The sequence below is a fragment of the Paramisgurnus dabryanus genome, chromosome 1 (genome assembly GCF_030506205.2).
Source record: "Paramisgurnus dabryanus chromosome 1, PD_genome_1.1, whole genome shotgun sequence".
Taxonomy (NCBI): domain Eukaryota; kingdom Metazoa; phylum Chordata; class Actinopteri; order Cypriniformes; family Cobitidae; genus Paramisgurnus; species Paramisgurnus dabryanus.
In genome coordinates, this window is record NC_133337.1 from 31,851,566 (window position 1) to 31,877,975 (window position 26,410).

At 35.3% G+C, this 26,410-nt stretch overlaps 3 protein-coding genes and 1 long non-coding RNA gene across 4 annotated transcripts in view; 1 reads left to right on the forward strand and 3 right to left on the reverse strand.

Annotated features, from left to right (window-relative positions):
* The window catches only part of LOC135779088 (ladderlectin-like), a 95,809-nt gene extending 95,211 nt beyond the window's left edge, over nucleotides 1-598 (reverse strand). Inside the window, exons 1-2 of the mRNA XM_073813689.1 lie at nucleotides 560-598; nucleotides 313-512 (exon numbers count right to left, since the gene is read on the reverse strand). Of these exons, the coding sequence (XP_073669790.1) occupies nucleotides 313-512; nucleotides 560-598 (239 nt within the window). The remainder of the gene's footprint in view (nucleotides 1-312; nucleotides 513-559) is intronic.
* Nucleotides 599-1,482: 884 nt separating this feature from the next.
* LOC135779075 (uncharacterized) lies at nucleotides 1,483-3,362 on the forward strand. The gene is made up of 3 exons (XR_010544685.2): nucleotides 1,483-1,756; nucleotides 1,994-2,049; nucleotides 2,649-3,362. It is a non-coding gene; the product is annotated as an uncharacterized lncRNA (long non-coding RNA).
* A 3,874-nt stretch (nucleotides 3,363-7,236) lies between these two features.
* LOC135779381 (galactose-specific lectin nattectin-like) lies at nucleotides 7,237-10,008 on the reverse strand. Its single transcript, XM_065290106.2, has 5 exons — nucleotides 9,948-10,008; nucleotides 9,654-9,736; nucleotides 9,414-9,539; nucleotides 9,114-9,225; nucleotides 7,237-7,469 (listed from the first exon to the last, which is right to left on the reverse strand). The coding sequence occupies exons 1-5, from the start codon at nucleotides 10,006-10,008 to the stop codon at nucleotides 7,402-7,404; spliced, it is 450 nt and encodes a 149-aa protein (XP_065146178.1). The 3' UTR covers nucleotides 7,237-7,401.
* Nucleotides 10,009-19,531: 9,523 nt separating this feature from the next.
* On the reverse strand, nucleotides 19,532-21,187 carry LOC135779085 (ladderlectin-like). The gene is made up of 5 exons (XM_065289739.2): nucleotides 21,133-21,187; nucleotides 20,861-20,949; nucleotides 20,625-20,747; nucleotides 20,326-20,440; nucleotides 19,532-19,736 (listed from the first exon to the last, which is right to left on the reverse strand). Exons 1-5 carry the CDS (start codon nucleotides 21,182-21,184, stop codon nucleotides 19,663-19,665), a joined length of 453 nt encoding a protein of 150 aa, XP_065145811.1. The 5' UTR covers nucleotides 21,185-21,187; the 3' UTR covers nucleotides 19,532-19,662.
* Between the last annotated feature and the right edge of the window lie 5,223 nt (nucleotides 21,188-26,410).

The window sequence follows — 26,410 nt, forward strand, 5'->3', positions numbered from 1 at the left end:
TATATATTAATGTCATTGTGCTATGTACTACATTATTCACAACATCAAGGAATATAAGAGAAAACAAAGAGGTTTATTTATAAACACACAGCTGTTTATTCAAAGAAAGAGCTTTATTTATAAACACACAACTATGTACAAAGCAGCATAATGTCTCTTATATTGTACTCCAAACACGTCAAAAAGTGCCTAAGACATTCGGGAAAGATCCCTAAAAATCTTTTTCAAAGTGATCAAAGTGTTGCAAAAAAACCTCAAAAACGTTGTAAAAAAAGTCACTTTTTCACACGTATATGGTGAGTTGCCCGGTACTTTGGTATCGCCTCTAATCTGGATTGCAGCGTGGCACAGAGCTCGGAGAGTTCCAGGCTGCGAGAGGGCGGTGGCCGCACAATCCATCCAGACACCCCGCCAACAATGCCGTATTCCTCATCAGATATGAGATCTATGGTGGCGCACTTCCAAATGTCCATCTCATCCTCAGCCAACACACTTCGTCTCGCTTCCAGCAACTGTAATACAATCAATAAGGACAATAAGTGACCTGAAAAATACTCACATTGACAAAAAACTGATCTAATATAATAAATCTTACCATTTTTCTTCTGGATCGACTCCGAGCTAAACTTTTCGCATTTTCCGCCTGCGATGCGAGTTCAGGTTGTTTGTATCTGAAACTCCGGCGTACCGACTCATAATACGTCTTACGGGCAGCTGGAAAACAATTAAATGAGACTGGTATTAATAAAAAGAGTCACGGTACAATTAAACAAGAAATGAGGAAAAACATTAGAAGTTATACTTACAAACAATGTCGTCATTCTCAGCAGTAAATCTGGACTTGCTGAAATAGCCCCAAGCAAATCGGAGGTCACGGCTTTGTTATGAGGCGACGTTAGTCTGTGAAAACAAAATGTGTGGGTTTAAGCTCGGATCTATTAACGTATCTATTTCCTTATACAAGAATAAAAACATATTCTTTAAATCGTAACGTTACCTTTGCTCTGGTTCATAGCGCCTGCAGTGTGCCTCAGAGACGCCGTACAGCCTCCTGTAAATTACAAGACAAAAAATACCTCTTAGTTATAAAACACACAGCTTGGGCTACTTCAAAAAATATGCTTATACATAAAATTATTCTTACCGCAATCTTGGGATTGTGCACCCGTCTGCTCTTCTTGGAGAGTTACAAACACCAAACCAAACGTCTGTTACGCTTGTCGACACTGCTGTGTGAGCCGTGACCATGACCTCGCACATGATTGGACGAAGGCGAGAAGCCTGTCGGGCTCCTCCAATCACATGCGAGGTTATTGATATAAGGAAAATCTTGTGAGACGTGTGCGCATGCGTATGATATAAACAACAAACGCGATATGCCGGAAGCTGTGTGTGAAATCAACACAGTGTGCTGTCAGTTGAAAGTCCCAAGACTGAAGAAACGACCTCGGCGCTTCTGTAAACATTGCAACACATATGTGTCATATACAGTATTTTAACCACAGAAAGCGCTATTTAAAAAATGGAGTTTGGGAGAAAAAAATCCAAAAGGGCTACGTCAGATAACGTACAGAGCCTGCTGCTACCCAGTCATGAATCCGCTGTGAGTGATGTCCCGTCATGTGTAAAGACCCGGAAGATAACTTTACTGGAGTTAGAGAGATTGGTGAAAGTGAAATGCACTCCGAGGACCCAGAAAAAGAAGTGATTGAAGAATTTGAAGAAACGCACCCAGCGAATTTCAGTTCAGACAACGGTGAGCATAAATACATATTTTTTATATAAGCTTGGCTTGCTTTACGTATGTTATCATTTTAAACAATACTAAAACATATCAACAAGTAAAGTAAAATAAAATCAACAAGTTAAACAAAAACGTTGGAGTTAAATGTGGTTGATTATCACTGTTGTTGTTATTTTAATAGTAAATTATAATTGAATAGGAATATCGCGTTATAATGCATAACGTTATCTTCTGTTTGTTGTTTTTCAGACGAAACAGCAGATGACCAAAGCATTCGTCTTTTCCTGGACATCTCCTGTTGTGTGGTAAGCATGAAATTACATTTGGATATACTAGTATAAAGTTCAATACATGCTAATCCAGAGCTGAAATGGGAAAACCTAACAATTTTCACCCACATGATTGTTTTCCACTCTTAAATTTCTGTTAGTTAACTAATGAAAGCAACTAAAGTATAAACACACTTTATAAAGTATTAAAAAATCCTAAAATGAAGTTGAAGTGGATGAAGTTCCCACAAAGTACTTAACTGGTTCATTGCACTAAAGCTAGCTGTTTGAGATGCACATGATCTTTTTCAACTACAGTTTTCAAATCTTTTCATACTCAAATGGCCCTATTGATGAGAAATGAACATATTATGTTCTTTTTAAATCTCAAATGACCATATTAACGAATAACGATGGGCTTTTCAATCTCAAATGGCCATATTCATGATGGACTTTTCAATCTCAAATGGCCACATTCATGATGGACTTTTCAATCTCAAATGACCATATTAACGATGGGTTTTCAATCTCAAATGGCCATATTAACGATGGGCTTTTCCATCTCTAATGGTCTAATGCTGGTGCTGAGTATGTGCATTGCATGTGTTTTAAATATGTCCTTTAAATTTTCATAGGATGACTATGGATGAAGAGGGGGAAATCCTTGCTGAGGAGCAGAGTGAACCCTATCCTCACATACAAGATGGGGAGGAGCATGGAAGTGATCAGGCCAGAAGTGAAAAACCAGAACACTTGTTAATGAAACTTTTGGGCATGATGAAATTGACTGGTATCCTCCGTGACGACTTCTTACAGTATGTGGGTTGTCCAAAATGTATGACAGTGTACATGCTTACTGAAACCTATGAGCTCAGACGGGATGGTACAAAGGTTTGCAGGACTTGTGATCACATCCCATTCTACATTCACCCACAGCAGAGGTCTGCATTAAGGAAGAAATGTGGCTCTGCCTTGCTAAGAAAGCGGTGAAGAGTATGTCCATCCAATACGTTCTTACTGATACAAGAGTGTTGTGCAGTCTCTGGGAGGACTTGTTAAAAGACTAGGATTTGAAGAGAAATTAGATGAAAGGCGAAAGCGGGAAATGCCAAAGGGTGTGTTAGGAGATGTATATGATGGACAAGTATGGCAGGATTACCAGTATGTGAATTCAATAACTGTAGTCATGCCACTATGCACAGTATTTGAGCTGTGATGTAATTGCACAAGTTTCCTTGCTTCATTCCCTTCCAGACAGACATTTTGTTGTTTGACATGTTGTTTGCATAGAATGCACAAATTGAGCCTGATTAAAACTCTGTTAAAACAATTAAAATTGTTGAAATAAATTGTTTTGTGTATCTTTTTTTTCCCTAACATTGGTTATTGCTAATGACATACAGAGATATTAATATATACCGTTAGCCTGGACAAACTGAATCTACTTAAAGGGATAGTTAAAAAAAAATTAGGGAAAAATATTTTGAAAGTATTGTGATAAATGATGAAGAAAATATTTTGATAAATGATTGTCATTAAACCTAAAGATGATTTTGAATTACTCTGTCCAACATCTCCGCTTAGTTAACTGAGTTGAAAGATTTTCTATTTTTAATTCATTTATAATTATAATTCTCTTAGTGTTATAAATGGTATTATAACACAAAACTCATGACTAAGTCAGTCATTGAATAAACTTGATTCTCCACTGAACACACACAAAACTGCGAAAAATACAATACAATGTGCTGTTTATGTCAATAAACACTGATCACCTGAACGGTGACTTTCATTAACAAAAAAGGTAATTTATCATTTAAAACTAAACAACATGAATAATATTAGAGCATAAACCTCTATGACATTTTAACAAATATTTAAGTAGTTAAAGTTCTTATTAGTTCTTAATTCTGTAAAAAAGCTTAAATAATCATAATATTCAGGGACAAAGGATTATGGGTATAATATATTTTTAAGTATATGTCCAAAACTCAAAATATTAAGTAATGTTTACATCATTAAGACAATATCTGGGTTAACAGTGTAGCATACTTTGAAAATAATCAATTCAAGCTACAATTTAAGAGTTTGTAATTTGGCTATACTGATACCAGAGATTTTATTAAAATCAAAGTTTAAAACCTCTCAGAATGTCACCTGAGTAAAACTCCCCCAGCTGCTACCCTGATTTGCATTTGTATAGCTCACACCATGTTCATTTACATGTTAAAGCCTCCCCTAGAATTAGGGGAAGGGGGGACAACTTCAGAGCAAGACCCACGGCAACTTCTGACAACTTACGGCAGTTTTCGGTGTTGGCTGCAAATTGTCATGCGCAGTCGTATACTTGGAGTTTCACAACAATCTACAGTGCCACATTCTGACGAAAATTCCCCTTTTCATGCAGTGTACCAAGCTGGGAGACGAGCTAAAAGCTACTCATCAGCTTATGCTGGTTTTAGCTTTTTTTCAGTAGGAACATTTCCTGTTGGTCCGTCGATGTCAAAAATCAATTAACATTAACACACTGCCTTCAAGAATGCACAACGTTGTTGACCACATTTCTATAGCCTTGAACTATGATGTGTTTAAACTCAAGTTTAAACAATGTTCTGGTGAAATCCTCAAAGTGGAATTCAAAGAAATAGGCTGTGGGCTCATACAAGCAGGAGTGTTGTATTTGATTAGGATGATTCACTTCACAATCATAGTAATCAAGTTTTAACTTTGCTCCGACAAAGTTCGACAGCACCGTTATAATTATGGCCTTTATGATTTTAAAGCCTGCTGCACCAATACAACCGTCCACGCACGTACTAATAAAGACAAACGCTCAGCAAGTCAATGTTTTTTTTTTTTTAAATAAAAGCCACTTAAATATGTTTTGTAATGTAATGACATTTTTTATTTATACTTACACTGTAAAAAAAAAATGAAAAGATCAACCAATACAATTGGTAACACCCAATCAGGCACGTGCAGACATAGACATCAAAGGGGGCTTGAGCACCTGCCCTTTTTATTCCTGGAGAGAAAGTGCCCTTTTTTTCTGGGGTGCTATTTAAAAAAAAATTATAATATGATCTTTATTCATATAACAACTGATGTCTGTCTGTTTCTTGTGTTTTTTACTTGTTGCTTATTTAATTTAACATGAATTTATTCAGAAATCATTTAAATGAGATTTAAACTCTTATATAAAGAAAAATAGCGCTATTTGTGGCACACAAACGGTTAACAGATGAGTCCCGCCTCCAAAATTCAAATCGCTAATATGATTGGCTTTACCTTTCCTTAGTCCCGCCTCTCTAACATACTTCGCTTTATGATTGGTCTGTCTACACTCGTGCTGCATCATTCGCGCTTCAAGCGCCAAAGCTCAGCCTGAACGAGACGCGATCATGTGCATGATTATGCAGGCAGCTACCGGTAAGTGTTTGAGGATGAAAGCATTCTTATATTAACAGTTTTATGCACAAAATATGGGACACGTTGTTACACATAACGATTCAGGGACATTGTTTTCCATGGCAATCCCATATTAACCTGAAGAGTTGCAAACTTGTAACAGTGTAGTGCATAGTTTAAATAGACTGCTCATAAAATAAGAAAGCACAAACAATAATATAATTGCTAACTACAGTAGTAAGCTTTTTTGTTTGCATTTTTTGTAATGGCTGTTAAATAAGTATAATGTGTTATACTGGAGTGCTGGAGTAGATTGGGAAGAAATTTTACTTGCTGAATTTTCACTGACATCACAAAAAAGTAAAATATAAAATACAAATAAAATAGGCCTAATCTATATTTGTTGTTTCTGACATGTGTAACCCTAATAAATATGAAACCTAAGATTAAAGCTGCCATAATATGTTAAATTGTTCTTTGACAATTACATAGAAGGTATGTTGCTTTATTAAGTGCAAAAATTATCCAGAAACGTTTTTACATGTCAATTTACAACCCTAGAATTTGTCATTTGAATGAAATGGTCTATTTTTGCCTTATTTGAAAGGGTCATGAATAATAATGTTGAGCTCTGCTCTGATTGGCTCTGCTCTGAGGCTCATGCCAGAAGCTCACATTAGTAAACAGACCTTATATTTTGAGCCCTTATCAGACAAAAATACATTTTGAGGAACAACTAATCAGCTAAATGCTAGCATATGATATAGCATTTATTGGCATGTAGCGCTAACTCAGCAGTCACAACTTAGTTTTTAGCATTTTAACAAATTTGTAATTAATTTGTAATTTAATGTTTTCAAAACATGGACATTGTGTAATGGCTTCCTTTCCTGCTCTATAAACCTAGACTACTAAGGAGACCATGGTGTCTGTGTGAACAACTGATTATTTTGCGTGAGTTTGAGGAAGATAAAATTAATTAACTTTTTTAATATTTTTTTTAAAAAGGTAGTCAGAATTGCGTTAATATATATACTTTTTTATACATAATTATGAGAAGTGCCCTTTATTTCACTTGAGCCCCTGCCCCTCAAAATGTCTGTGCACGTCCCTGCACCCAATCAATAATGTTTTTTTTCCTCAAATGAAATTATTCAATTAAAGTATTTTTCACTTAAACACATTTTTTTTTAGGTGTTACCAATTGAAGTAATTTTTTAAGTTGGTCCAACTTTTCACTATTTACATACCTGTATATAATCCTCTAAATTATTATCTAAAAACCTTAAAATTATGTTGGGCTTAATTAAAACTGCAGATTTAAATTTCAACTTTTAGTTAAAGATAGCCTGCTCCCCATGCTGCCTTGCACGCAAATTTATTCACGTTGCAAGTCTAGCATGGAAACCATGGAGCAATTTTTCACCTCAAATTTGATAAGTTGGTTGACTTGATTTGACAAAGATGTGCAGCAGAAAAAAATAATGGTCATACAATAGTTTAAAGTGAAGTTAAATCTGAAGACATTTCAGTTGTCAAGTGTCAATGGAGAAAAATGTTGATGCTGCTATTTTTTAAAAGCTTAATATTATTTTTCTATGCTTCCCTTTAAAAAAAAACTAGACAGACTTATGCATTTTGTTGATGGAATTGAATGTTTTCAATACATTTGAAATTAGGACATAACATCTGTTTATAACATTTCTGCATTTGTGTAACATTTCAAGACTTGACTCATGATCTCATCATGATCTCAATCTTTACATGTGCATCTTGTGACCTGCAACCAGTACTTTTTGCATGACTAAATACTCAACAATGCACTACATTTGCTTTATAATTGCTTTTATTGATTTGAGAAGTTTTCAGAAAGGTTCAGTCGTTTTTAAAGATAATTTCAGAAATAATTTATAGATTTTGAAGATCAGAAAAAAATGTAGTACAATCATAATACTTTTGAAACAGATTGATTTTTCATGATCACATGGGTTTGGAACAAATGTAGCTCATTGTGGTATAACAGGACGCATCATTCCAGCAACGGTTAACTGTGGGATAAGATGAAAATAAAATCAGTACTGATCATTACCAGTGTAGTTTGGGGAAAAATAAATATATACAGTGCATTCAGAAAATATTCAAACCCCTTTCATTTGGTTTTTGCTCTTCACATTGTCAGCTGTGAGGAGTTTAAAGAGGTGTGTGTGTGTGTGTGTGTGTGTGTGTGTGTGTGTGTCTTTGTGTGTGTGTGTGTGTGTGTGCGTGCGTGCGTGCGTGCGCGTGCATGTGTGTTCTCAAATCTGCCCAATAAATTTTATTTACAACAGGTGAATAAACGATGTATAGGAACATTTCAAGGAACAATCAAGAGAAATTGGAGACATCTGAGCTACATTTCAAGTGCTGTTGCAAAAGGTCTAAATACTTAAATGTAAATAAAATTTCAGTTTTTTATGAATCTACAGACATTGGGTGTAGATTTATGAGATAAAAATACATTCAAACAATTGTACTAGCTGCATCATATGGAGCTAGAAGAGTCTCAATAAAGATAAATGCACACACTACATTCACATATGCACACACAGGATTCATAAATACACATGCAGGATACACAAATGCACACAAAATTCACAAATGCACACACAAAATTTAAGAAGCACAGAAGATTCACAAATGCACACAAAATTCAGAAATGCACACAAAATTCATAAATACACAACCAATTCAGAAATGCAAACAACATTTACAAATGCACTCAAGATTCACAAATGCACAGGACAAGATTCAGAAATGTATTTCTGATGCACACACAAATATATCTTGATTTACAAACTGTTTTTGGTCTGTGAACTTTACTGCATTTGTGTGTGAATTTTGAGACTCCCCTGACTTGGCTCGACACACAAATGCCTTTTTTTAAACAGGGAATGATCTGCAACCAATCAGATATCTCCCCCTTGTTTTAGCCAATCACAAGAACGCACCCCACATGGGGGATTGTTTACTTATAAGCCAATCACATGACCTTTAAGCTGGTTTGCCAACCGCCAATAAAACCGAAAAAGATTGTGATTGGCTAAAACAAGGAGGAGATATCTGATTGGTTGCAGATCATTCCCTGTTTAAAAAAAGGCATTTGTGTGTCGAGCCAAGTCAGGGGAGTCTCAAAATTCACACACAAATGCAGTAAAGTTCACAGACCAAAAACAGTTTGTAAATCAAGATATATTTGTGTGTGCATCAGAAATACATTTCTGAATCTTGTCCTGTGCATTTGTGAATCTTGAGTGCATTTGTAAATGTTGTTTGCATTTCTGAATTGGTTGTGTATTTATGAATTTTGTGTGCATTTCTGAATTTTGTGTGCATTTGTGAATCTTCTGTGCTTCTTAAATTTTGTGTGTGCATTTGTGAATTTTGTGTGCATTTGTGTATCCTGCATGTGTATTTATGAATCCTGTGTGTGCATATGTGAATGTAGTGTGTGCATTTATCTTTATTGAGACTCTTCTAGCTCCATAGCATCAAGCTGCAACATAACAAAATTGAAAAATAAAATGAAAGAGCTCTGAATGTAGAATGCACTGCTTGTAAAATTTTCTGACACTTAAACTAGACCCATTTCATACTAAATGCTATTAAATGTTAAGCTTGTAAATAAAAACAGTAATAATAGGAGACATTCTTACTTTGACTGTTTAAATCCAGGCAGTGCTCTTTACCACCATAATTGCTAGGTTCTTTAGTGCACCAGTTGGAAAAGTGAAATTGAGATCCATCTGTCCACAGCCATTGTCCTTCCTAATGAGTGAGGAGAGTCAGTTAAAAAAGTTTACTTATACTGTATTCACACACCACTAATGATATAATTCAGTCATTTATATTGTAACAATAAAATGCGAGAAATTTTATTTATAGAAAAAAAAAATTAAAAGCATTAATTTCAGACTAGCCAGACAGTATCAGGATTTCAGAGCAAAATGACTTACAATTTCACCATCATGGCCACCAATCCAAACAGCTGTGTTAGCAGACACAAGCAGACTCAAGAGAAAGTTGTTTTGCTCTGTACTGTGCACAGATGCAAGATATGCACCAATGGATCGACAGTTTTTCTAAAGAAAGAGAGAGAGAGAGATTATTTTAATGCAAATATAAAATTTAGGATCATGACTGGTCATTGAGTATCCTTTAACAATTTGAATAACTGAATAACTGAATAACAGTACCTCAGCTGTGGCCCAGTTAACTGACTGAGAGAAGAATTTGTAGCATTGCCCATCAAAACGTGTCCATCCACGTTGGCATTTCTCTTGAGCTATACAGTGAATAAAATATTAGTAATATAAAGTCACATTATCAGTTTTATGTTTCTGTGTAGAAGTGCTTTAAATGTTGCTTTTGTTTATATACTTCTACATAATGTTTCACTCCTTTAAAGTTTTATGAAACACAACTCTATGGGAATTTAATCTGGAATACTGGTTACAGGGTTTGGTAAATCTTGTAAATGTCTTGGTCACCTGGTGCACTCTCAACAGAAAAGACCAAGAAAAGAAGCACAAGAGCTCTCATGACTGCCATGATGTATCTGAAAATGAATTAACAGGAAAAGTGACACATCTGCACTCATATGTACACTACTGAAGATAACATTACAAAAACTCACCTTTTGTTAAATCTTCACTTTCAGAACTTCAGTGTAGATTGTGTGAGGATCAATGAGGAGTCTTATCTTTTATACTTTACTTCACAGGGAGGGATTCAATATCACAAGGTGTTTAAAGATAAGAAAGGTAAATCTGAATATCATGAATGTGTACATTAACATTTAAGTCAACAGAACTTTATATAATCATATGAATGAATAACTAAACATTATAACTTAATACCTTGATAGGTCTCTTTCAACAGGTAAAGAGAGATAGGCCTATGATTAGCATTAGCAACGTCATTATTCGGCTAATACTGTTGTCACTCTATTCACAAGCAAAATATAAAATTTAATTAAAAGCCTTTTGTGTATCACCCAATATATGTATGCAAAATTCATAGAATTTGCAAATATTATGAAATTTAATAACAAAACCAGTGGCGTGCACAGGGGAGGGGCCGCAGGGGCTCAAGCCCCTGCCCCTTTTGTCTCAAAATGTAATGTGCCCCTCTCCACTAATAGTAAATAATAATGATTATTATTATAAATATTATTATGAATAACAATACGCGTCTATATACAACTGCCACTAACATTAATAATACAAAAAATAATATAATGTTTTATCCTTTGGCGGAGGTGGGGCGGAAGGCGGAGTTTCCTTTGCAGCACGCACTACGTAGCAGTAGCCGCGAGTCTTCAAAAATAGCTACACGAGTGTCACGAGCAGCAGGGCAGCAGGTAATCTAATAGGGAAAATAGACATTTATCCTACATGCTGCTACTGTAAGGTTTGCGACAGCATGTGAGTTATGCTGAACTAATTCGTAAAACTAGATTTCATCTGCTTTCTGAAAATGTTCTCATACTTTCTGTAATGTTTTCATCGAAGGCCAATGTTACGTTACATCCTCGTGTTATTAGGTTGGAGAAATTCATCTAGTGCAATGAAATCTAAGACCATGTCCATCTCTAAATTGTAAGGATGGAACTTATCATTGATTTCATGGTAATGCTTTACATGAATGCTGTATAAGTGCAGTTATTAGGTTCATGTTAACATGTAGTTAAAAGCTCTCATCAAATATCATCGCGAGCGCAGCCTGATTGTTGTTTACTTACTTAATGTAAAAGATTGTACTTAACACAACAAACAATACATCATTAGAAAGGTCTAAGGCTCAAACGTTTGTATTTGACCTTTATATTATTTAAAAAAAATTAGAGACAGTAATGTCTTAATTTGTGTCACAAGTTATGAAAATGAAAATCGGACTCCATACCTGTAAAATGAAATATGACCCGCGGTCGTCATGAAAGCACTTCACAAAACAACATTTCTCTGGGCTTCTGGTTCAAAGGCATGCATGTTTGGAAACATATTGATTGATTTTATATGTTTACTTCTAATTTCTAAAGAAAAGAGTAATATTTATTCCATTTTTATTCCAAACGCGGTGATATGAGCCACTGTTGAACTGACCTTTACATGAGTCTGTTCATTCATACGTGACGCCTAAGGGCGCCCTCGTGCACCATCGCGCAAAGACACTTTAGAATTGACACACGAAGAACGCTGCGGTCCGATTCAGAATTTACACTTTTAAGGGCATTTATCTACCCTGCTGCCAATAACATGCAAATAAAGATGTTCTGATGGATAAAACAAGAAGACAATAAACTTAATTAGGAATATATATGGTATATCTGTGTTGTTCCGGTCATGTTGGGTATTTTCATAATGCAGTATATTTATTTATTATAATGCAACACTTTAGCACTGCAGAATACCAAAAAGAAACAGTGTATTATCTGTTTCATTTTGCGATCTGAAGCCACATCAGCTCAAAACACTTGATCTGCTATAAAGTTAGTTTGGAGAAAAAATATTAATCCCACTATTTGTCGTGTTTTGATGGTGTGCTAAACTAACAAAGTGGTGTGTTTTAGCTATGAAAAATAGGTTTTAGGAATAATTTCAAATGGTTAAGCTTATTGTTTCTTTTTTTGTAAGTGAGACATTTAATCAAAGAAATAAGCAATTAAACTGTGATAGACCGGTTAACTTACTGATTTAATGATAGCTAACACTTTTATACATATACACATAAGTCCTCAAAACTTCATTCTCGATGTTTTGTTTGCGAAAGTAAATAATATTTTCCTAACTTGCCTATTTTAGTTTGTTGTGTTATTCATTTGTTACAACATTATTTAAATAATGCCAAGAAAAGAAAGAATGAAAACACCAAAGTAATGAATACATTTGATTGTTATTTGAAAAAAAATGAAAAAAATTATGCCCTTTTAAGTCCGTCAGCCCCTGCCCCTGAGGAGGTCTGTGCACGCCACTGAACAAAACATTTCCAAGAATCGTTTTTTAAAGATAAAGATGATATTCCGGAATCCATCAGCTCAGAAAACATGCGAGTCACACAAAGAATTTCACTCTCCATTACTACATGTTTCACAGTTTCTAATTCTCCAAACTCACATCTACCGTCAGGATGTTTGCCAACAATTCAGTGCACAATGTCTCAGTCTTAATCTAGTGATTACTACACAATCCCTCCTCTCTAATCTTGTGTATGGTGTGTGCATTAATGTGGGTTGTATTGAAAAAAAATGTCTGCCTTTATTTCCTTTTTCCCATTCTTTCTGCCATAATTGCTTTATTTTTTCTGTATAATAGTTTTACACTCAATTCTTCCATACATTACTTTCAAATCAACTTCACTCTTACATGTAGCTTTTTTGCCATCTCATACGCTTCTTTATTCCCCTGAATCCCCACATGTGCAGGTATCCACATAAAACCCCCTGTATTTCCCCTTTTTATCACCAAATTTATTGCTATCAGAACTCCAATGACTAAATCTGGTCTGGCCTCAGTTTTCCTGCTCTAAATGGTCATTTAAGCTGCAGTAGAATCTGAACGTAACACATATCTCCCAGGTCTTTGTCCTTCCTTCCATTCAAGGGCCCACAAAATTGTTACTAATTCTGTAGTTAAGACAGACATGTTATCTTCTAATCAAAGACCTTGTTTAATACATAATTGGGGAATACTTATTCCTATTGCTGTTTTTCCATCAATTGGGTTCATAGAGCCATCAGTATATATTTGCACACATTGTGCCCAGTTTCTTTTAAAGTGTTCACAAACCTTAGCTACAATATCACCACTGTCTTCTCTCTTACCTGATCCAGCATGGTAAAATCAAATACAGGCTCAGGCAAGAGCCATAATGGGACTGGAGACCAACATACTGCTGGTCCTATCATGTAGTTTTTCAAACCCATTTCATGAGCTTTTCTTATCAACAAAATCAATCATGTTCTCCTTTCTATCTCCCCCCCCCCCACTCTGAAACTCCCAGTGTTCCTCTAGTAGACTTTTGGCCGGATTCTCCTGAGCTTAGTCCAATAGTTCAGAGATAATATAATTCTCCTTAACTGTAAATTAGTCTCTTCCATTTCAACTAGAAATGCATTAATTGGCGTTGTTCTCATTGTCCCACTACAAATTCTTAAAGCCTTAGCTTGGACCAACTCCAATTTCTTTAAAACAGATGGCGTTGCTGCCCAGTATGTCATGTTTCCATAGTCAATATTTGACCTGATTATTCCCTGTTAAATCATCATTAATGTATCTCTATCCTCACCCCAATCTATTCCTACTAAGCAGAGAGACTCGTCCACCGTCTCACAGACCACCCCCTCACAGTATTCAGGACAGAAGCGGTCGAAAGTGAAAAGAGACAGGTGTAAACGTAATATGTCTCTCTCGTCCACTTGTGATCCGATCGATGAACACACATCTTAATACCAAGTGTAAACAGCCCCCAGCATGTGGTTACAAATGGATTTATCATTACAGGGAAGAATCCTTTTTTTTTAAGGCTAAAGGAATCTCCAGATGGCAGATCAGTTTATGTTTCCTTATCACTTGATATGCACTCTAATGTTAATATAGCATTAGACAAATTACTTTATGGTTTTATTTGGAAAAGGAAACCACATTACTTAAGAAAAGAGATATTGTGCAATTCCAAAGATAATGCCCTGACAGAAGGTCGACAGCTCTGGTCTGGATCCGTTGTGGATCCACCCCCGAGTTTATTGCTTTAGGGGGCCTAGGGGGATTGAATTATGATACACTAAACAATATATTTAAAATTAATTGGATTGCACAGTACTTCTGTATCTGAAAATAGAAAAATATTCTTTAATGGTTAAGAACTGAAACTAAAACCAGAATTTGAGATTTACTGGCTTGATCATGGCTTGATTAAGTGAAATTATAAAATTTTCTTTAACAAAAACCTTTGCAATTATTTTATAAAAATGTACAATGTTTGGACTGAGACCTTGTTTCTTTAGATATCCTCTTGATGAAACTCAGTCAAAAACACAAGTGATAGACCAATGGCTGTCTGCAAAATTACAATGATTACACAGCAATAAAATACAGTGTGGGCAGAATTATTAGATAGGTACATCAAACTTTTGATCACAGTTTTTATCAAACATATTTTACTAATTCCAAACCAAATTAATCTTAATAACTACCATCAATTTTGTAAATAAAGCATTTATAAGTAATACATTATTGTTAATGATGGCTGCCTGGTGAAAAAAACCCCTTATTCAGGTGTTCAGAATTAATACGCACATTTTCTTTTACAGGTAAAATGGGCCAAAAAATGTTTAACACACACACACACACACTGGAAATTCATTATTTGATGTCCATAAGAAAGATGCCATGCATGGAAATTGCAAAATTGAGGTCTCACCATTAGACAACAAATCCTGATTCGGGCAGCAAGGTCATAAAAATAGGATGAAAGGAAAAGATATATACAAAAATGAATGTTAGTTATTAAAACTATTGTGGTTTGGAATTGGTAAAAGGTGTTCAGAAAAAAAGTGACCAAAATATTCTGTAAACACTGTAATGGGATTTGTGGCTCTGCCGCAAGACTGTGACATTATTGTAACATTTATCAGGTCTCAGTGTTATCATAAGGTGTTCAGAATGGTTAGTTTAAACATTGTGCACTCACTGGCTAGCTAATACTATTATTTTTAAAACCTGCAAAGCATTTTATAGTGCTTGCATTTATTGTAATGTCACGTGTCAGCTCTTATACTTTTCTGCTTAATCATTATATGGAGTTGGTTGTCAAGATTGCACAAAGATGGGTGGTATTTGTGATCCCATGCAGAGGCGGTCTTACCATAGAGGCATAGGTAGGCGTCCGCCTGGGGCCCCCCACCAGCGGTCAAATTAGGGGGGCCCCCAACCAACCTAATAAATAGCCTACATAAATAAATAAAACCCTTATCATCACGAACACTTCAAAAGCATTGTAAATTGTATTAATATTCTTAAGAAATACGTTGAAACTTTGAAATAGTAGTTAAAATGTCTAGTTCATGTTCTGTCACTAAACACTTACACCCCCTTCTTTCACAATGAAATGGACTAGTCCATAACGGTGCGTGCTGCGGCGCGAAAGATAAACACAAAGTGACACGGGGACTGGGAAAGTAAATTAACAGAGACTTAAAGACAAATATAAACGCGAAAATGGGGCTTTGGTAAGTCAACCGGCTAGTAATAGCCCTACATTGATAAAAATTATTTTGTGGTGAAGTAAATAATGTTACTACAGAAAAAAAACTAATGTAACCCTACAGGGCTCCAAACTGCCAGTAAATAGTCGCATTTTGCGAGTATTTTCCCTGCCTATGACAATTTTTTATTAAATGTCGCACTGGCTGGACTGTGAAATTTAAATACAATTATATTAATATAATGCGCAGGCGATTACGTCTGCGACGCATTCAGTCACTCTTCCTGTTGTTGCCCGCTCCCCCGCCTTTCTATCAGCTCAGGTGCATATCACCTCTGCTCTCTAAACCCGTCTCTTTTGTCCACTTTCGACCGCTTCTGCCCTGATTGTTTTGAGGGGTGGTCTATGGAGACTGCGGGCGAGAGCCTCTGCTTTCGTTTTCGGGAGAAATGACGGGTTTAAAATAACGCGAACTAATATTATGTGATGTCAGAGTCCGGGGTTGTAATTAACGATGCTGCACAGTGTTTTTTTATGTGTATATAATAGCTTTCTCTGATATTTCAGCGCAGTTGATGAAATAATCTCCCCACAACCTCCACACGCTCGCAAAATGACACTAATAAAAGAGGCGGAGATCAGCTGCTTTAGTTTAATCAATGAAAGCCTAAAAATAGCGCTGTACACTGCGTATTCACGCTAGAAGTCAGAAAAAACGTAATACATTGTGCTCCGTACCTTAGATTATAAGTCCTGGCCAAATGATATCTTCAGAGTGCATGGAGACATTTTGTAGTGATTACAGCACAAGAATGGGATTTCTTTACTCAAGTCTGTGTTAAAGTAGCCTAAAGCTTTAACAACAAAGTAATAAAAAGTTGATTGTAAGTTTAATGGTTTACAATAAGGCAAATATATGTTAAAAATAATAAGTATGGTAAAGTAAAAAAAAAAAAATAATGTATATAAAGTATACAATTATTTGTATTTGTATTTAATTTGTTAATGCATTAAACTTGTTTGGACTTAGTTTTAGTGTTTATTTTTTGTTTTTACACCACCCAGTGACTGGTGCCACCAAATTGAGGCAAGTGCAACCTCTCTCAAATGTTAGTCTGGAGCCCTGCTGATGTTATGTTGGGGATGTTTTCGTCCACTATGGGGTGCTGTTGAGTCTTAATTTGGCCACAACTTTCAGCATATGGAATGATTTTTTGTGAAAAATCTTATGTTGACACATATTTTGGGAAAATGCTTTGAACATTTTTCAAAAACTCAACAATACACTGTGGTAAAATTCACAACCCTTTTGTTATGTTTGTGAAGAAAACATCAAAGAAAACATAGTTTTAATATAAAGTGATTGTAGACTGGATTTTTTTAAACCTTTTAACACAGTCTTGGGTATGTGAAAGATTAGTAACAACATTGGCTTTGATGCATTGCTAGTTTTTGTGCAGCATCAGATTTAAATTATTTCTCCCTCATTTACTGTTCGTGGCTGTTTTTGTCCCATTGACTTATTCTCTATTGGTTTGTGTAGTGCTGCACTTTGTGTGACCTCTGCTTTCCATCTTCATTTTGGAGTAAAAAATACCTTCGCCTAGGGCCCCCAATTTGCTAAATCCGCCACTGATCCCATGTAGTGGGCGAGTCTGGGCCAAAATGCCATGGCCGATTTTTTGTCCCAGTCCAGCCCTGATTGAATACATTTAAATACATTCTTATAACAAACATTTTTATAACACAATCAATGGCCATATGATAACAGGAAGAAAAACAATGCTGTCCACTGTCTGATGAGAAATCCTGGACTTGTTTGGTGGAGTATTGTACAGTTGAGGTTTAAAAAGTAATTGATTTGACGTGGAAAACGGTGATGATCCGGGTTGTTGCCAAAACTGTCAGAAAATCTTTTGTAAGATGGCAAAATTAGTTATAATCATTATTACTTTCATCTTTTTGCATACACATGGCAATTTTCTCATGCTTTCCATTTAGTAGAAAACATTACAGATACTGAGAGTAATCAGTTGGACAAAATATATAACACTGGCCTAGTGGTTTTCGGAAAATATCTTACAAATTGCACCTTTAACATGAAATGTAAAAACTGTCTTCCTCAAACAAAAGCCTTTATTACGTGTGACCTCTCTTGACAATAAACACATCTTGAACTCTTTTGAAGAAACTGGAGGTTTTAATTTCATTTAGGTTTAAGAGCCTGCAGGTTCCTGTTATTGCTCAAGAAGAGCTCACACTAAATACTTGACACTTTTATTCAGTTTTATTTTGTATTTTAATACTGCATACAAAATGACTGTATTAATTGCATGCACTCTAATAAAGAAACTGACAAATGGTTATGATTAATATACCATTACAAACAAGAAATCTAATGGAGACTTTTGCACATTACTCAATATTGACATTTTAGATCAAATCTATTTTGCTATTGCATTATTATTTGCTCATGATTATGTTTTTGTCTTTTGATGTAAAGTTGAACTGCTGTGCTCTTACATGGATTGGTTTCAAAACATCTACTTCAAGTGCTCACCTTTTAAGTTGACCAAAGTTTTGATACATTTACAGTAGGAAATGTACAAAATATGTCCATGAACATGATCTTTACTTAAAGGTGACATAGAATGATTGAACGGGGTATTTATCCTTGTTCTGTGATGTAACATGCAGACAAAAATATTTTTGTTTGGGTCTGTAATGCCTTAGAAGCTTCCTAAAAACCTCTCTCAGATAGCTCTATTAGGGTGGTGGATTTTAAACAAGTGGTTTTGCACCTATTTGGCTCCCCCTACTGGCTTAACTTGCAATCTCATTACTGATTGGCTGACTTTGCTGCCACTCAAAAAATGTAGCCAATTATTTTAAAGTGGAGGGGCAGTGAGATGCCTGTGATGTCATAAGCATCAGTTTTTCAGATTGGGCCGTTTTCTGGCTGACATTTCTAAAAGAGAAATTTCTATGAGACTGAGATGTTTAGCACGTCTAGCACTTTTTGTGTGTTCATGAATGCGGGTAGACTACCATTATTCAATAAAGACAAGGTAAAAATGGTTTTTCATTCTCTGTCCCCTTTAATGTTTAATGATTTTGAGCATATAAGAAAAATCAAAAATTTTGACTCAAACAATGTATTGTTGGTTTAAAATAACCACCAGAGCAATGTTTTTGGTAATCGTGGTATAAGCCGAATATCGGACTCTGTTCCTTTAAATTTGAAAATAATCATCATAGTTTCTCTGCCGACTGCCCTGCACCAGGTTTGCATTTTCTACAGTGTCTATGAATGTGTCTTTGTAATGTGTTAAGACCCAAGTTCACTACCAGTAAAAACCCTGACCATGTGCAACCCTGCTTGTTTGTAATGCCCTTAACTGTGAGCAGTTTCATTTACTGTATGTACATATACGTACATTATATTTATAATAATCAATGTACTTTGAAGCAGAATGACTTGACTCATTATCTCATCATGATCTTAAACTTCACATGTGCATCTTGTAACATCTCATGACATGAGAGGGAGGCTTTTAATCCATATTTTTTGTGTTTTACAGGTTTGCATGTTTTCCTTTGTTTCTCTAATGTTGTTTTGTTTTATACTGTATTTAATTTGATGGTGATATTTTATCTTGAAATGATTGATGATGAAATGATTATGAAAACAGCAAGTTTAAACTGTAGGACTAGCTGTCTAACAGATATGATGAGATATTCGTGTCGTTAGGTAACATGTACTTAATACAGATATGAAGAATTTTTTATATATAGTTTAATTATAAAAACAACCTGTCCTTTTTACTAAAATTGACTCCACAATGTAAAAAATGTGTTTATAGATGCTTTTATTGATTTGAGAAGTTTTCAGAAAGATTAAGTAATTTTTAAAGATGATTTCAGAGATATTTTAAAGATTTTAAGATAAGATAAAAAAATTATAGGCATGTAGTACAATCATTTTTGAAACATATGGATTTTTTATGATTTCAGAGGTTTGGCACAAATGTAGCTCATTGGGAATGAACAGGGTACATCATTCCAGCAGCCATTATCTGTGGGATAAGATGAAAATAAAATCATACTGATCATTACCGGTGTAGTTAAAGAAATCAATAATGAAATATACAGCTCATTTAGAAAGTATTCAGATCCATTTCACTCTGCACTGATATTCATTGTCAGCTGTCAGGACTTTTATAAAGAGGTGTTTGTGTTCACAAATCATATCCAATCAATTTAATTTACCACAGGTGTATAAATGAGATGTAAAAACATTACAGCAATGATCAACAGAAATGGGAGGTATCTGAGCTAAATTTTAAGTGTTGTTGTTGTTGCAGAGGGTCAAATGTGATATTTCAGTTTTTTTCTTTTTAATAAATTAACAGACATTTCTAAAATTCTGTTCTATTTTTTTCATTATGGGTTACTAAGTGTAGATTAATGAGATAAAAATGAATTCACACAATTATACTATCAGGCTGCAACATAACAACACTGAAAAAAATAAAATGAAAGAGATCTGACAATAGTGAATGCACTGCACATAATATTTTTCTGACAACTAAACTAGCTTATTTCATACTTAATACTATAAAATGTTAAGATGTGAATAAAATAAATAATAGGAGACATTCTTACTGCCTTTGTTCATCTCCAAGCAGTTCTCAGGTTTACCAATATAATTATTAGGTTCTCCAGAGCACCAGTTGGTAAAGTCAAACTGAGATCCATCAGACCACAGCCATTGTCCATCCTAATGAGAGTCAGTAGAAAGAGTTTAGTAATAATAATGTATCCACACTCATGATGATATAAATCAGTCATTTATACTGTAACAATAAAACATGAGCTATTGTATATATAGAAACAAAAATCTGTTTTTTATTAAAGTCAATAACTTCAGACTTGAGTATGCATTTCAGAGCAAAATTATTTACCACTTCACCATCATGGCCACCAATCCAAGCACGTGTGCCAGAAGGTGCAAGACTTAGGAGAAAGTTGTATTCCACTTTATTGCGCACAGATGCAAGATTTGCATCAACAGATTGACAGTTTTTCTAAAGAGAGAGAGATTATTTTATTGAAAATATAAAATCTAATCTGTTTAGTTTGAATCATTACAGGACATCGAGTATCCTTGAACAATAACTGAATAACTGAATAACAGTACCTCAGCTGTGATCCAGTCAACTGACTTAGAGAAGAATTTGTAGCATTGAACACCAAAAGGTGTCCATCCATAAGAGCATTTCTCTTCAGCTATACAGTGAATAAAATATTAGTAATATAAAGTCACATTATCAGTTTTATGTTTCTGTGTAGAAGTGCTTTAAATGTTGCCCCTGTTATCCTTTTAAAGTTACACTCCTTCAAAGTTTTATGGGAATTTAATCTGGATTATGGGTAGTTGGGTTTGGTAAATCTTGTAAACGTCTTGGTTACCTGGTGCACTCTCAACAGAAAAGACCAAGAAAAGAAGCACAAGAGCTCTCATGATGAATCTGAAAATGAATTAAGAGGAAAAGTGACACATCTGCACTCATATGTACACTGCTGAAGTTAATGTAACAAAAACTCACCTTTTTGTCAAATCTTCCCTTTCAGAACTTCAGTGTAGATTATGTGAGAGTCAATGAGGAGTCCTATCTTTTATACTTTTATACTTTACTTCAGAGGGAGGGACTCAATAACAAGATGATTGAAGATAAGTTAAGTCTGACCATACATGTACTTTGATGAAATGCAATGGTTATCTGTAAGAAGACAATTTAAGGTTTTCACTGTTGTTTCTGGAGGTGAAAATATTTAACAGAAATTTGTTTATTGCAGTTTACATTTATTGTAATAATTAAAAATAATGCAATAACATATTAATTTGATAAATAAAATTATAAAAATGAAAATATTTAACAACAGTAATAATGTAAACATGTGGCCATAGGTACGGTGGCCCCCTGGTGCAAGTACATAGGTCTCAAGTAGTTGGTATCCAAATATAAGTTAAAATCACAAAAAATTAGATTTGTGTCACAGTTTTTGTAGTTTTACCAACAACGGCCACTAGGTGTCAACGGTTTGCTTCATTCTCTTGTGACAAATTAATAAATTACTGTCACTGCATTATTATAACTGCTAAAACGTGTGAAATGAAAGCGTAGAGCTTTCCACTGATATATAGTTTGTCAACATTTCTGTAGATTTATACCAGGATATAGTGTTATGAATATATAAATTTAATATGCATTCATATGGGGGGAGGGGGGTCATGCAACAAAAAACTGTTACTACATCATTTCTATCAACAGATGACCTTGAAATATGAAAACAACATTCTGAGAGCTTTCCAGTGATATACAGTTTATCAAGATTCTGGGGGTTTAGAGTAGGGGTTTAGTGTTAGAAATATGTAAAAACAAATTGGGCCTACATGTTGGCCTGTAACCTTTTAGAAATTGATTCTCACTACGTCATTTCTTTCCCAAAATTGTGATGAAATATGAAAACTACATTTTAAGAACTTTCCAAAGATATAAAGTTTGACAAGATTTTTTAGGTTTAGAACAGTGTATTAGTGCTATACATATATAAAAACAAATTGGGTCCACCTTTGGCCCCGTGACGTTTTAGAAACTGACTCTGACAACGTCATAATTTTCCAAAAATTGTGATGAAATATGAAAACTACACTCTTAGAGCTTTCCAAAGATACATAGTTTGTCAAGATTTTTAGGTTTAGGATAGGGTATTAGTGTTATAAATATGTAAAAACAATGTGTGCCCGCTTGAGGGCCCATGACCTTTTAGAAAATGACTCGCACTATGTCAATCTTTTCCCAAAATGATGATGACATATGAAAACTACACTCTCAGAGCTTTCCATTGATATACAGTTTGTCATGATTGGATAAGATTTATTTGCCAAACACTGAAGTAACTGTAGGCGTCCCACTGGTGGGACAGCGACATTTAGCAGGATGTAATGTTTTGATGCACACTCTCTTCATAAATGAATTAATTACTCTCCCTACATAATGTATTTTATAAAACACTGCTGAAATATGTATTCTAGAGGCTTAGACCTTTCCAACAATATGTATAATATTCAAATCTGCAGCCAATAACAAAAATCTGTGTCAAAATGAAATTTTATTTGTTTTAGGTTGATCAAACCAGCAGCGTTTGGTCTCATGAATCTATTACTTGTTTCTTGTATTCATATTTAGTGTATTTTGTACTGTTATTTTTGCTGGTCACTAAAAATGTTATTTACTATGTGACATTTTCTTATCTTTTGTTATTATTGTATTAGTTGCATGGTGATTTAAGCAATTTTTCTTATTTTACAGGCTGTGGCTTAACCCCCTGGGGTCCAAAAACGCGGCGCCGCGTTTTGACGTGTTTTCTCCTTTTCATAGCAGAATCAACTTAAAATACTCCATCATCAATAATCATACACTTACGTGTTTGACATAATTTAAAACTGTGAAGGGTCTTCTTTAATATGTGTACATTCACAATAACAACAGATCTTTGTGTTTTTGTCAAATAAAGAAAATAAACAGGGTGCGCATTCAGACATTTCTGTCTCCGCCAGCTGTCTCTCAAAACATGTTACAAGAATTAACTGAAACTCTGCAAATACTCATCACACAAACTGATACACATGATGATACACATATCCAAAGAAAGCCTTGAAATGTCTACTTTTAAACAAGCAAATTATAATAGAAAACAAATAATGCCTGTTTATATAATCTGCATTAAAGTAAAGAGAGTACAGTTTTTCCTGGCTGAGCTCATTTTCTCTAATGCGGTCAGATTTAAAGACTTTACCGCATATTTGGAAGATAAACTTTATACACACACGTGAGGAATATCTTCATTTATGTCTGGACATTGAGGAAGAGAACGTTACCTAAGAAGAAGAACAATGGAAGACGCACTGGAGGAGGATATATTTCTGAAGTAAGTAACGTATTTATCCTCATTTATATTTGCTATCATGTAATATGCTCACGGCTTGTGCAGTTCAGCCTACACAAGCGACCTCAGCAGACTGCACGCTTCGGATTGAAGAACTTTCGCATTGTTTACAAATGAGGATGCATGAAGTCACGTAATTGCGGATAACTGTTACATGCTGTGCACTGATAAACACAGTAATTCACATTTGTATCCTTCATAGAAACTTTCAGTAAGGCTGCACTGCAGGATCTTTTAAGTGTGTGCTGTAATATGATTCCATATATTGTTTACATGCAACGCAATTCCATACATTGCGCTTTACACACGACACCATTTTTACGAGCTCCGCGAGACGCAGGTACTCGCGCACAAGGTCACCATATGCGATGTGTTTTTAAAGTTCATACGCGCTTACAGAAACGCGTTAAAACAGTAACTAGACGATCAGGCAGTGAGCATCTGAAAAAACAGTCATCTGGAAACAGCTTTTTATATAACTAATCACTGCAGATGTTTATCTGAGATGTTCTGAATTTAGTTTATGTACATGATAGTTTATCTGAATGTAGTGCTATCCGTGATATTTACCCATCAGTTATGGATGTAGGGTATTTCTGAGGACAATTTATGCTAACAGCTGTTCATAACTCTCTTACAGGTCAGCATCCCTCTCGTCAGTACAAAACTATGTACTGGAAAAACATATTCACACTTTTTGGACATAAAGTTATATGGTAACATGAGCCACATGAGCAGCTTGTTGTGTATCAGTTTCTTAGTTTATACAAGTTCAGTTTTTGAATAGGGTTTGTTTCCAATTAAAATGAAAATGTGATCAGTCACGGAAAGTAGGGACACAAGTCGGATCTGGGCATTTTGAGTTATTCACGTATTCTGAAAGTGCAGTTTCTAAGCTTTCCAACGATGTGTAACACATGGAAATCTGATAAGATTTGGAGAAGTTGTGGCCATTTGAATATAGGAACTCAGAAATACTCAAACCGAGAAAATCGAGACGAAAGGGACTCTTCTTTTCAGCTGGGGGAGACAATAGGGCTCATTTACATCTCATTTAGCTAAGCCATACCCCCTGTAAAACCCTTTTTGAGATGTTCTAGCATCATATGTAGTATTTTATGACCAAATGACAACCCGCAAAAATAAACATGACTCTTTTTACCTTTGTGGGGATCACAAGTCGAATCCAGTCTGTTTCAGATTATCCAATGACCATATTTGTCCACAAATGCGTATAATCCGTGAAATATAGATTGTTTACATCAGATTTCGCATGAATGTCTGGTAATACAATATAATATATAATCTGAAGACTATTTAAATCGTAACATGTAAGGGTATATGAGCTTACACTCCGTTAAACACATGAACCCGCCTTCAAAGTTTCTATTTAAAATAGGGAAGTAGTATAATAGATCATCCAAACAGCGCCGTCGAAAACGTGACATCCTTTAGAGATGTTACCAATGGCTCGCTCGTTCCTCCATCAGCCAATGACTTCATGGAAAATATTGATAGACAAAACATGTAGCCAATTATATGAAGAATACAACGATATCTGTGTAACGTCTGTGTGTCTGGACTCATGCTGCGCTGCAAGAACTGACATAGAGATGACGTCAAAGTACCGCGAGAGCGAGTCGAAATTAAACTACTGCGTAAGATTTCTTGAAGAGCTCTCGCGGTACTTTGACGTCATCCCACTGCGGCGCCGCATAAAGTCAGTGACGCGGCTGACGTACGATGCGGCTGACTGTTATTTGTTCCGCCCCAGCTTCTTGTATTTTTCTTTTGTTTTGTGCGCCCGAGCTTTACAGTCTGGGGAGACGCACGCTATAAGTTAAAAAAAAAAAAAAAAAACTTAGCAAACATGTCTGAGGAACAGGGCACTACAGTTACGTGACTTCACGCTCGAGCCGGAAGAGAAGACAATGCTGAATAAAGTCGTAATTCTGCTATTTTTGGACCAAACTGTATTTTCGATGCATCAACACAATCTTACTGACCCACTGATGTCACATGGACTACTTTGATGATGTTTTATTACCTTTCTGGACATGGAAACCATACATAGATTTTCAATGAAGGGGATAGAAAGCTCTCGGACTAAATCTAACGATATAACATCTTAAACTGTGTTCCGAAGATGAACGGAGGTTATCCGAGTTTAGAACGACATAAGGGTGAGTCATTAATTACATTATTTTCATTTTTGGGCGAACTATCCTTATTTAGTAGTCACGCTGTTCCCTTTGGGGGCGGAGGCGAAAACAAAAGCTTATACAGTATGTAAATATACACACAGACAATGACGCCCCCCGCTGCACGCTAGAATCTCCGGAAAAACAAGCCTATTTTAACCGCAAAATGTACGCTTTTAAATATACAAAAACTGCTATCTCAAACATGGAGAGGCTTCTTCGTGATCTCAACTAACAGATTCTGCAATAAAACGAAAATCACAAATTTCGAAAAAAAAACTTTGTTTCTCATTTTCTCGAAACTTGTGCTGCCGACTTGTGCCCCTGGTTTCCGTGACGGGTCACAAATGTCCTACTGACCTGAATTTCTATTTTGATTATATTGTTAACTTCTTAATAAACCTCAAACAAACATGTATACATTTGTCCTCACATTCTTTACTGTAGTTTCCTCTCACATTCCTGCCTAAAGGCTCATTATGCAGCTCATTATGCAAGTCTTTGTTTGTTCAGCTGTCAATCAATCCTTCTTGCAT